The sequence below is a fragment of the Cricetulus griseus genome, chromosome 6 (assembly GCF_003668045.3).
Source record: "Cricetulus griseus strain 17A/GY chromosome 6, alternate assembly CriGri-PICRH-1.0, whole genome shotgun sequence".
NCBI classification, from domain to species: domain Eukaryota; kingdom Metazoa; phylum Chordata; class Mammalia; order Rodentia; family Cricetidae; genus Cricetulus; species Cricetulus griseus.
The window spans coordinates 113239154-113252172 of NC_048599.1; the positions used below are offsets into that span (position 1 = coordinate 113239154).

Consider the following 13019-nt stretch of genomic DNA (forward strand, 5'->3'; position numbering starts at 1 on the left):
AAGGAGGGGACTGGGTGAGGGGGGAGTGGGAAGAAAATCTTTTAAGCTTCCATCCATCCCTTTCTACCTCCTCAAGCTCTCCCTCCCCCGGTGTTGGTGAAATAACCACGCAACCCGGGGCTGAGGGGGCGGGGTGAACCAGGCTGGAGTGTAAGAAAGCAGATGTCCCCGCTGGCAGCAGCCTCAGCCTCCGGGGAAAGCTGCACCGGGGGGGCCATCCCGAGGACATTCACCTCCCACTTCTCAGGCTTCCCGCTCACAACTGCCTCGCCTCGGCAGGGGTGGCTTTTTTTTTTTTTTTTTTTTTTTTTTTTTTTCTCTTCAGACTCAGCGTTTTGAGCACGTAGCCTTCTTACCTGGGAGCTGTTCTTACCCGGCCACGCTTAGCAGAAGCCTAGAGGCAGCCAGGGCACCAGCTCAGTGATAAGACCGAGGGACAGACCTGGCCGGTGTCCATTCTACCTTTGGAGCTGCGGCTCCTGCCAACCTCTGCAGAGCAGGACAGAAGCCCCCTCTCTGGCGGCCCAATAGTGTCTCCGCCCTAACAAGTTGGAGCTTGGGTACTGCTGGAATCTTAAAATTCCCATCTCTTACTAAAGTGGTGACGAAAGGATAGCCAGAGAAGTGGGTAGTGGACCACTCTGAATCACTTTTCTGGGCGCTAAGAACCACTTACAGAGGTTCTTCTGGTTGTCAGCAAGCCAGGGAGATATGTGAGAGGAGAGGAAAAAAAGAATTCCTTTCTGAGAGGCAGTGGAGTATATCCTGACCGGTACATACTGGGAAGTTCTGAGGGTGTGTGTGTGTGTGTGTGTGGTGAGGGGAGGCTAGGACTGAGGGTACAGGGAAGAGAGGAGAGTCTTTGGATAATTGTCTAGGCATTTCCATTCAGCCTGATGGCAATAGAAAAGATGTACATGCCTCAGAACCCTTCACAGTGAATACCTAATAACCGCCATGTCACCTTCCTGAGGAAGATGTCAATGTGATGTGTTTGGCACCTTGAGAAGTCGAGGTACCGCTCTCATTCTTCCACTGGGTACAGAGGCCTGCTCAAATTCCCCCACGCTAAACCCTCCAGTATGACACACTGCTCAAGGACAGTTACATGGAAGCCGTGTCTCAACCATTTTTAAAAACTGGGGATGGTGGGTGGTAGGCGAAGCCCAAATGGTAAGAATCATGAAGAAAGGGAAGTCTCATTTTGAACACTTTTTGCAGCATTGCATACTTGGTACCCTCTCTCAGACATCTCGAGACCAGTGGCCATCAATCAGGCTGCTAACAATGAATAGCAAATTTCTCAACACGAATTTGAACATTTCTAATCTAAATTAATAAATATGGATTCTCCTTTCAGGCTTTTGCATTTGTTCTCAATAAAAGGAAAAAATTTAGACTGCTTAGTTTGAAAGATCATTTTAAATTTTAAAGTGACCTACTAATGTGTAATAAATTCTGAGACATGAATTTTATGAACGTTCCCCAAATGTCACTTATTTATTTACCTCAGAAAAAGAGAACAATTTTAATGATCACAACATAAATTTTAATATAACTCATTGAATCATGCATCTATACACATAGTAAAAATTAAAACCATGTGTATTATTTTTAAAAAGATCTAAAATGTTTAAATAATTTTCATTGGGCAACTAATGTCTAATTTGGTATTTACTTAGGTAATTATATTGTCTGCTATTCTCTGTAAATTATATTATGTATTTTAAAAGAACATTATCTTTAGCATAAATAATTTAAAAATTCAAGTGAAATCCTATACATAATATCCTATAAACATTTGGCATTATCAAATTTAATACATCTCACGAGTCAAACAATAATTGTATATATTTGAGACATAAATTATTATGTAACTCTAAGTCACATGCATAATTTTGAATTATTGTAATAGTGTAAACATGAATATAATGAATTAATTTTAGACAAAATGATCTCAAAAGCTAAGGTAACAAGTTTAGAAAAAAATTCAAATAGCTATGACTGAATTTCTTTTATAAACCATCTTAAATCTAGCTTACAAGCAAGCATTCTCCAGCATTACAAATCCAGAATCATCAGAGAACATAATATGTCTGTTTTCAAATGTGACTCAAGTCTCATGATAGTGTGAATTAAGATGCCGGAGGAAATCCCTCCTGGATGTATTGGACGGTGGGAAAAGCTCTTGACAGAATTCACACACTTGAGCTTTAAGGCATTCCGAGTCTGTGCCAGTTAGTACCACTAAGTCAGTGTCTTGGTTAAGAAAGGGCTTCCAAAAGGGCTGCAGGAAACAAACAAAAACATCTTTTGTTATTTGTATTTAAAATCAACTTGCATTGAATTTCAAATCCAAATATATGAATGACTTTTATATGAGCTTTTATCAGAAATTATCTAATGTTAAAGCAGATTTCTTTTTCAGAGTGGGCACAACTGAACCACATACTCCTGAATTTTATCCTTATGTGTTTAAAAATACTCCAGTTTAACACCAGCAGTCGTTAATATTCAGTTATCTCTTAACCACCGAGCCATCTCTCCAATCAATATTCAGTTATCTCAATGGCAATAGTTTTGAAACAATAGCCAGTACTTTAGACTTTATGAAGTTCTATATTTTCTACTTCACAATTTAAGGAACCTTAAATTGTAATAATACATGTACAAGCACACTTTTATTAAAGGCAATTCAAAATCCAAATAAACAAATCACATATAATAAGCATTTTGACTTCTTCAGAAAAGTTTCTTTTAAACTACTACACAAATTCCATTTGTCAGTTTAAAAAGAATTCAAATATTAAATCACTCGACAATATTTAAACTGAGACATGTTCTCTTGATTGCTTACTTTGCCTGTTTTATAGTTTGGCCTCACTCTTTCTTGCAGATGAATAAAATAAAAACCTGTCAATAGTTGCCCAATTAAAGAACTTTGGAAAGTTGTAATTAAATAGAACCAGCTCCAGTGTACTTATTAGCAAACAAAAACTTGTAAATATCCTTTAAAGAAGTCTAGAATAATACTACACAGGAATTAGTTTAACAGTAGCTACTTAAAAATGATGTTGACAAGAATATCTAACTCTCCTGACTGTATAAGCCCGATTATTAACAACTTATTTGTACCTTGACACAGGTGAATTACCCTGACCTAGCTAAATTAAGAGAGTCACCTCATAATACCATTCAAAGAGATTCCTTTGTGCTCCAATTACTAATGTTTTTAATGAAACACAGTTTAGTTCGGCACCTGACAGTGTTTACACCTTTAACTTCATTCTAGTTAGCTAAGTATTTACATAAACAGTATTGTTAATTGAAGTATCTGGGTTTCAAGGCATCACTGTCTAATAATGAGCACTGCAGGACAGCTGTGTACAGCAGTTTTAATATATAAATTCTGTTTTGGTAGCAAGACACATTGAAGAGTTATTACAAACACCTTAGAATGTGGACTCAACTTATTTTCATGGGAAGTGACTGTTGCCACAAAATTAAAAATATCTAAAATAAATGTCATAAAATTTGGGGTAAAGCACTTTTTTGTTGAAAAATTTCCCTGATGACAGAAAAGCAGTAATAATTATAAATGGAATTAGTTAAGAGTTAATTAGATTCAAATGTTACTGGCTGTAGTTTAATGAAAAAGTAAAAAAAAAACAAACACTCTAATGCAAAACTGTGGTGGCTAGTAATGAAATGATTAAAGGTATTTTTTATTAAGATTGATAAAACAGCAAGAAATTAGCTTAAAAGTGAACCAGTTCCTAAATTTGGTAAGCCAATCTTCCATTGACAATTTACTTTTCAAATCTAACAGTAGCTTTTAGTTCAGATTCGATCTGTTCTTAGAATTTAATTGGAAGCTTGATTACTGACTCAGCAAAAATAAAAAAAGAAAATCACACAGAACAAAAATCAGCCGATATAGATTTTAGTCTCTGCTATGAAAACTGAAGTGAAAAATACATAATTGGTAATGATGATTAATATAAAGTAAAAATAAAGTATGTAATCAAAACTTCTTTTCTTACTATCTGTGGACCACTCAAGAATTGTACCCATGGGCTTTGTTAATACCAAAGAGTAATGTTCAAAATACTCATTTAAATAAATATTTTTGCAAACTACAACTGTAACGTGGCCTTTAAACCAAACCAATTTCTTTGCTTTTTCTGCCACAATATCAATTATCTAACCTTATGCCCCATGACTTGTGACAGCTCAACACCAATTCTCTTGAATTTTTAAAGCTGAATACTTTTCCATCAAGTTGTAATCACATACCAGCTGTTTCCCTTGCTGCAATATAGAAAGTAAATGTACAATGCAGGGTGCCATCTACTGAAACATGAATGCACAGACTGACTAGGAAAAGAACAAGCAAGAGATATAATGGAGAGAGAGTAACAAGCATTAGAACTGATGCAGTTCACAGCTCCACAGGAATTCCACTAGCAATAAATGAAATTGTTTAATTGTTTCATTTGGTAGCAACTATAGCTGAGACCATGATGTGAAATAAGGTACAGGGTAGAAGGCAGAGAGTTAATAATTAAGACTTGTCAGAACCCCTAGTTTTACCTACTACTGAAATGTACTCCAGTCTGACTGTTCCTCCCTTACACACTGTTTAAAGACCTTTAGCTGCTAAGAATACTTAAAGCCAAAGGAATTTTTCTATATTGAAGAAAACTAAATGTTCAAAAGTTCAAATGAGGATTTTGTTTTTTCCCCACAAGCTTCTATTTATTTTCATTTGTCTTTAGGAACTAAACAAAATTTATTTTCCTCCCTAACAAAAAGAATATTTATGTGAAAAAAACCCTGAATCTGAAAGACAGGATGGTAGGATTAGATTCATGGGCTATAAAGTCTTCATGCTTCATAAACAGTAAATAGACATTTGATTAACTCATTCATACGAATCATTTCAAATAACTCATTATTTGAAAAAAATATGTAAGATGTCTGTTAAGTGTCAGGTTAGCAACCACACTAAACCTTACAGAACTATGTACTACCATAACTGAGAATGTAACAAGTAGGCTGAATGACAGTTTATTTTTAATATTTGGTGCAGTTATCTACTTATGGAAAATTATACATTGTTATGTGTATAACTTTTAGTATTGTTATGTGTATAGCTTTTAGTATTTGTTTCACATTATCAAATTGAATAAACCATCCACTAGAATACTGCTATAAACAAGCTGTGACTGAAGGACTAAGCATGTAAAGCCATGCCATAAACCCACGAGAGACCTTTATCATGTTCATATTCAAAATTCATGTCCTTTATTACATAACTTACATATTTTACTGAAAGCCTCAACTATGGATAGTCATTAATTTAAAGTGGATGTCTGGTAACTTAAAAGAGATTCGTATCTGTGCATGTATGACAAAATGTGTGTTCACACATAATAAAATATTTGTTAATGCAAAACAGTTACCTGCTGTGGTCCTCGGACAGCTTTTCCTGGGGAATCCAGTGAGGGAAGAGGTGCATCAGGCGGGTCCTGAAGTGGGAATTTATTTACATAGAACACATTATGGTCTCCAGCTGGCAAACACGGAGCTCTAAGATTTGAGGGTTTTGTTTTGTCAGTTATTTTAAGGTTCTCTATAGCTGAAGTTATGGGGTCAATTCTCCGAATTTCAAATAAAGTTTCTTCTGTTTTACCAAAGTTTCCTGGGTTGTCTCTGACTTCCATATTAAATCTGTCCTGGCACACTGCCTCAGATGTGGCAGGAGTATGGATGTTCGGTGTCTCTGGAGTACTATGTAAGAAAGCAGAGTCACTGTCCATAGGTGGAAACTTGACATTGAACTTAGAAAGTGATTCCAAAGAGGTGTCTTCCTCATCTCGGCCCAGTCCTCTTGGTGTAACAACAGATTCAATACACGGCGTACCTCTGTTTCTATCATCTTTAGCCTGGGGCTTAAACAGCGCTTCTTGTTTTTCTGTTTTATCAGTACACTGTATAGGCACAGAGCACTGTGTGTCTGCAGGAAAAAGGATACAGAGGGAAATAGTCACACTCAAATCATTGAAAAAAACAGCTGAAACAGCTTTAGGCAGAGGACTATTGTTTTTCTATTGGTTTATATACCAACTGAAGACAACTGGTATTTTTATGTTTGCTCCCATCTTCCATGAGGATAATAGCAGTCCCCTGCAGGTGAACCAAACAGCATACAGGCTGCAACTTAATTGCTTTGTTTTCTCCTAGGTTTTCTACTATAAGCTTTGCATCTTGTTCTCAATTACACTGCTTTACACTTACAAAAATGATTGTAGCTTATATGTTTACTTTGTAACAGAGGCCACAATTCTAAGTTTAAATATATATATATGAATATGAATAATTAGAGCATTTATCATTTACTACAGGAATAAGTTAATTCATTTCCCCTAATAGCAATGTGTTATTAGGTATAACTTTAGTCAGTTTAGTCACTGTCTACACTGAGTGGTGTCAGAATCAGGAAAAAAAGAAGACAGTGAAGGCAAAAGAGATTGATATCTTGGGATGTACTTTAAGGAATTACATGTGAATATGGCTGGGTGTGGTATAGCACACCTTTAGTCCCAGCACTTAGAAGGCAGAGGTAGGTGGATCTCTGTGAATTCCAGGCCAGCCTGATCTACACAGCAAGTTCAAGGATAGCCAGGGCTATATGGTAAGACCCTGTCTCAAAAAAAAGAAAAAAGAAAGAGAAATAAAACGATGTGTATATATCATTTCTCATATTTAGAAAGGCTCTCTGACTAACATGCAGATATGAGGTGGGCACCAAAGCTGCTTTAGCTCATTCATAATAAGCTTTTCTCCAACAAAATCTCTAGGGTATAGTCACATGCTGGCAAGGAGAACTTCTGAGGAACCAGTTAGAGTGACAGAGATCATAGCAAATTAAATGGAAATATGAGCTGTTAAAGAAAGACAAGAAGTCAGCAAATGCTGGCAGTATGGGAGGAGGCTAGTAAACCAAAAATGTGGAGTTATGAATTCAGAAAACACTAGAGTATAGAGCTGAAAAGACGGCTCTGTGCTAAGAGTACACATGCCCTTCAGGAAGACTAGAGTTCATTTCCCAGAACTCACACTGGTGGCTCACAATCACCTATAACTCCAGTTCCAGGGGATCCTATATCTCTGGCCTGCACAGGTACCCACATTCATGCACATACCCACATACCCATGGTTAAAATTAGATCTTTTAAAAAAAGCCAACAAAGGCTACAGTGTAATAAATATAGCAAGAGATATATTTCACAGTACCAAAGCAAACCAAAACACACCCAACAATTATCAAAGCACAGTTCATGTTTATGATCCCGAGATACTGGAAAAAACATAGGTTCCACAATGCCACTTCAAGAAGCCAATGTGTTTTGCAGTGCATTTGTTTATTTGCTTTTGTTTTTGAGATGGGGGTCTTATGAAGCTCAGGCTGGCCTGGAATTTCCAATGTAGGTGAGGTTAGCAGTGGACTCCTAACCCTCCTGACTCCACCACCCAAGGGCTGGAATTACAAGTGTGCAGTACTATTCGTGCAGCAATACATTTTATTCAACAGATTAATAGTCATTAGTGAAGTCATATATTCACAAATGAAGACTTTACCAATGAAGCAGGCATAAGAGTACAGGATATACATAGCACTTTCCACAGTCTGTTTACGTTAGTAGCATTCAACAAGTGCCAATTTCTTTATATTGTTTTGATCTTTAGGGTCTTATGACACTTATTGTTGCCATAGTACATTCCAACAGAAAAAGCCTTCTGTTTGGATATGGTGTGTAGTACAATGCCTCCACCTTCTTTAGTTCATTCTGTAGCATTACATACACACCTACACATCTCCCCCTTTCTCTCCCTCAGACTGCCTCATTATGGCATCCAGGTTTACCCCAAAACTCTCAGTACTCCAGCCCTGGCCTTGCTAGCCCGGGCTATAGGCATTGCAATGTGTAGCTCTTCGCCTAACTCTTACTTGTCCTTCCCACCTTGACCTAGACTTTGATTCTCTGGATGGCTCTCCCATGACGTTTAGGTACTCTGAGGACTGAACATCTTTATATTTGCAAACAGACTTCCCCTCCCCCATTAAAACAGGTTTCTATGGCACCTGAAACCATGTTCTGCTCCCTGTTTACCCAGATATCCCACCTAGTGCCTGGCACACATATGATACTATATTCTTTTCCTCACAGGATCTAGAATTATAACCCATACTTACTAGACATTCTGGCTGTGACTAGAAACAGTACAGTAATTGAGACCAAACTCAATTGTTTTGCTGAATTTCTTTGACCTTTGAGGTTGACAAAGTTCATTTACTCTCAAGTAGTCACTTTTCTTGGTAGTCAACTTGAGGGTCGTAGGAAATGCTAGGAAACAGGAGTAAAGCTCTGCAATACCTGAGAAGAAATATCTTCTCAACTCATTTTCAGGAGAACAAGGTAAATGCTTTAGCATCTGCAGCTGCTACTAATGGCAACGAATATTAACACTGATAGCACTTCCATGTGCCATGCACTAACTGTGGTATGTACATTAATCCACTTAATACTCAAAGGAACGCCAACTCAGGCACTATTATTATCTCTAATTTATATGCAAAGGAATGGATATGGAGAGGTTAACTCCATGGCTACTTCCAAGGCTGTTCAGCTTGTGAAGCTAAATCTGGCACTAAAGCCCAGGTAGTCAACTCCAGAGTGTTGTCAGAGCCATTATGTTAAATTGAACATGCTGCTTTCTACACAGAGAGGGTCAAGCTGGCAGAACTGTGCTTGGAGTGACTTTCTTAACAGTTGACCTAATCCCCCTCCAAAGCAAACAGGGAAACATCAGTCAGCTGTAAGAAGTAGTCCAGTATCTTCTTTTGGAATAGCTAGCTGGTATACGAGCTTAGCTACATTTAAGTAATTTGAGTTAATCTGTACATGTGGTAAGAGTACGATTCTAAGATTCCGATGACTACTAGAAGTCTGAGCTTAGATGAAATCAAACAAAGTCCATGAAACACTTGTCATCCCAATACCTCACCGAGACAAAAGCCAGTGAGCATGCAGCTTTTACAATTTGTTTCAATAACATTTATTTTTGCAAGGAAACTGAGCAAAATGAAAAGAAAATTAGATTTCCAAATTTACATAGGCTGTTTAGACTGCTTTGGCAAATTATCATGAAGACTGACTTAAAAGAGCTGATGATTGTCTATACGCTAATCCTATATTCTTGTCTAATAGCCAATGAAATAGGACCCTGCTTTTAGACTACTAACTCTCTCCTAGGAAATATTTGCTTAAACATACAGTTCTACCTTTATCCTTTCTCAGGATTCCTGCCCCGAGTGAATGACCAGAAGAGACATGGTAATGACACATGTATCTGGAAACCCTGAACAGGTATATGTTTTCTAAACTGTGTCTTCATTCTTTCCCCCTAATATATAGTATAGATAGTATAGAGCTATACAGTCAGGGCATAATATTTAAAATCTTGTGTTTTGTTTGGACCAAACAAAGCTTTATTCAATTTAATACAGATCTAAAACATTTCAAGAGTAATGTTTTACTTATTTGTGACACAGTTAATATAAAGCATAAGAATAATGTTAAGCAGCTTCCGTGAGGAAGAAATTGAAGTTAAACACTCAGTGTTCAGGTTGACAGATACATACTAAGAGTTAGACTTATGCAATTTAAAAATGGTCAAAGTATTAAATAATTGATAATGGGTTATGTTCTCTGCATAACAAAGAGTGCATCACTATTACAATGTTTTGATAAGATGCTGATGTTCAAAGAGCATGCTTCTGAATTCTAGACATACACAGCTTGCCTATTTTAAGTGAAACTGCTTATTTCTACTATCTTCAGTCTCTGTGGAAGAACAATTGCTCATGAACATTACAAAAATTAAGATGGGGAAATTGAGAGTTCTTTTTGAGAAGATTGGAAAACAGCAAGTGCGGACATACAAATTATATCTATATACAAAGGTTTTTCTTCCCCCTCACCATTTATTGGAAATAAATGCTGGTAGTGGCAAAAAAGAGAACTTACACTATCAATGACTTTAAATGCTATGCCATAGAAAAATCAGGATCTTCAATTAAGGATATGCTAGTCATCATTATTGCAACATCTCCCAGAGTGAAAACTGCAAATCATATTGCTAGGGAACTGCCTGTAGAATACCCCAAATCATGGATAAAAAGAGAATCTATCCTTCTAAATGATCATTTGACTAGCCTTTTGTTTACTGAAGTGTCTGGATGCTAGACTTAATTTCTGTCATTGTGTTATTAATATTTAACTACTGAATCAATTACCAAAATACCAGTCTAGAGTTAAAAAAAAAAAAAGCCCAAACACACACACACACACACACACACACACACACACACACACACACACACACACAGAGGCATGTAGCTCAGGCTTACAATTCTAACTGTCAGGTGGACTGCTGCAAGTTTTTTGACCAGCCCAGTTGGCATGGCAAGTTCCATGCCAGCCAGACAGCAGGCTGAGACCCTACCACAATAAAAACAAAAAGCCAACATGTGTGCAAAACAGATGTTCCTAAGTGGTATTTTATACTCAATTTTTATTTTGTGCTGCCAAGAGAACTGGTTCTAAGTAAATGTGCACTCTACATTTTTATTCTTGAACTAGCTTATCAGAAACTATAACTAGTGTTTAATGACATTTCAGGCAGAATTTAGTTATAAACAAATGTGAAGTTAGAATTTTAGTTAGCTCATATATAGTAGTATTGCTTTAAGTTTACTTACTGACATGAGAGTTAATGTTTAATATGATCCCCAATAAAAAATATAGAGATGTGTCCTATATTTTCAAGATGCTACTTTTCACTAACGTGATTGGTAATTAGGTTATTCAATTAAATCTATATAGCACCATATACAATGAAAACAGGAAAAAAAGCAAGAATTTTATAATTACAACATAGAATTTAACAGCATATATTTGTTCAATTACAAGGGGCAAGATGCAGATTATTCATCTTTCATAAGCATTTGGAAGTATTTTTACATTAAAAGTTAAATCAATTTCAAGCAGTATAATTACTATAAGATAAATTAAATCTTACCAGTTGCAATATCTGGTATATTAAGTTTGCTTAAGTGGTCTTTCTGTGCCTTTGCTAGTAGGCATATCGTATGAAATTCTTCCTTAAGGTCCCAGAAAGTCTTCTCTATATTATCCCTAAAAACAAATCAATATTTTAAAATGTAAGGTTATAACTTCAAATTATTATAATTAAATATATACAGCATAGTTTTTATGGACCACAGAAATATAGAAAAGTTAAATGTTAAAAATAAAATTTAAATTTGTAGAAAATGTCCTAAATACAATCCTAATATTTGAAAAGCTAGGCACAAAGCAAATGATAAAAGGTCTAGTTCATAAATGCAGTGTGTGTTAGTGTATCTACTTATTCATCTGTCACACTGATATTCTCTGTAAACATCACAAATAGAGTATTAATTACTCTTCACTCTGGTTCATATTAGGATTCATTCATGTCAAACAATATGGCCACAATACGAGGCTTGTTGAAACAAGGGACTCTTGGAGAATTCGGCTTTTTAGATCTAGCTTTGTTTGTAACTGTGATGTAGTTAGGTGATTTCACATGCAGGTCCACTCCAGTAGTTAACAGTCAACTATTCCTCTTTTACAATTGTTACAAAATTTAAAATATACAAAATAGTGCATATTTGTAAGTCTTGAGTTGGCACAGAAGGATCTAGAACCACCTTTCATGATGTAAAGGGAGGCTGAGGTCCTTTGAGGGTTCTTTTCCAGAAGACACTTCTTGTCTTCTCACCTGAAGATGAAAGGAAATGATCACACTTTACATGCTTCCAAATTCAAACAAGAAAGCACAGTACACTGTTCACCTAATGAAAACCAATCACATCAATGTGTGTGTTTGCTCTCTCACACACAGTACAGGCCGTTTCATACACATAAAAATACAATAGGTCTTTTTTTTCTCTGAGATCAAGGAAAAAGAAAAATAAAGTATTTTCAGTAATTTCTTTGATTACTGTGTGTAATAACGGTAATTAAGGGACTTTTTTATATTCAGCTAATGAAAATTATTACTCTGATCATCAAGCACCTCTATACCCAGAAATTTAGGAGCAAAATGTTTCTGACACTTTTGTCCTTTGACATTCACTAATAATGGCCTATATATGTAAATCAATGCCTTTGTCTTTTGTTATAGATCTCTTAAAATAAGAAATGCAAATGTAACATGAGAAGTAACCAAACTATAGCTCCTGCTTGCTTAATAAGCATCTACAAGGTTTATAAAGATAATACATTATGTATTTGGGCTGCTTGGATACAAGTCCTTGCCTTTCACTCCCACCTTGTGGCCTATACTGGAATTACACATATTCTGACACTGAAAACTGATATCCACAGAACATATTGTAGCCATGTATTCTATGGCTCAGTGTTAAAAATACACAAAACCTCTTATCTGGTAAGCTCTTTGTGCTTTCTGAAGCTATGAGCCAACAAATTCTGAAATCTGAAGGAGTCCTAATATTATATACTCATAAATGATAATTTCACCCTGTATTTCAACTGTATAATTCTTAAATTCAAATTGAAGCCATTTTTACATTTATTTCTTTTGTGTGTGCATGCAGGAACAACTGGCAGGGGTCTGTTCCCTCTCTGCCATCTGGGTCCTGGGAAATGAATTCAGGTCTGCATGTTTAGCAGCAAGTGAGTATGCTTACTGGGCCATCTTGCCAGCCCACTCTTGAGTAACTGTTGGTTTTATTCAATTACTGTCACTGATAGTATTAGCAAAATATTCACTTTTATTATTTTTAGTTGTGTGTAGGTGTGTGTGTATCTGTGGACATAAGTGCAGACATCCATGGAGGACAGATGCCTCAGAGCCCCTGAAGAGGATCAAGTGTTCTTAACAGT

At 36.3% G+C, this 13019-nt stretch overlaps 1 protein-coding gene across 5 annotated transcripts in view; it reads right to left on the bottom strand.

The window, feature by feature from the left end:
- Positions 1-1833: 1833 nt before the first annotated feature.
- Tank (TRAF family member associated NFKB activator) overlaps positions 1834-13019 on the bottom strand; it is a 67204-nt gene continuing 56018 nt past the window's right edge. For all 5 annotated transcript variants that reach the window (XM_027420330.2, XM_027420329.2, XM_027420331.2 and 2 more), the window contains 4 exons: positions 11822-11892; positions 11149-11264; positions 5466-6019; positions 1834-2287 (listed from right to left, as the gene is read on the bottom strand). In XM_027420330.2, the coding sequence (XP_027276131.1) occupies positions 2114-2287; positions 5466-6019; positions 11149-11264; positions 11822-11892 (915 nt within the window). In that variant the 3' untranslated portion in view covers positions 1834-2113. The remainder of the gene's footprint in view (positions 2288-5465; positions 6020-11148; positions 11265-11821; positions 11893-13019) is intronic.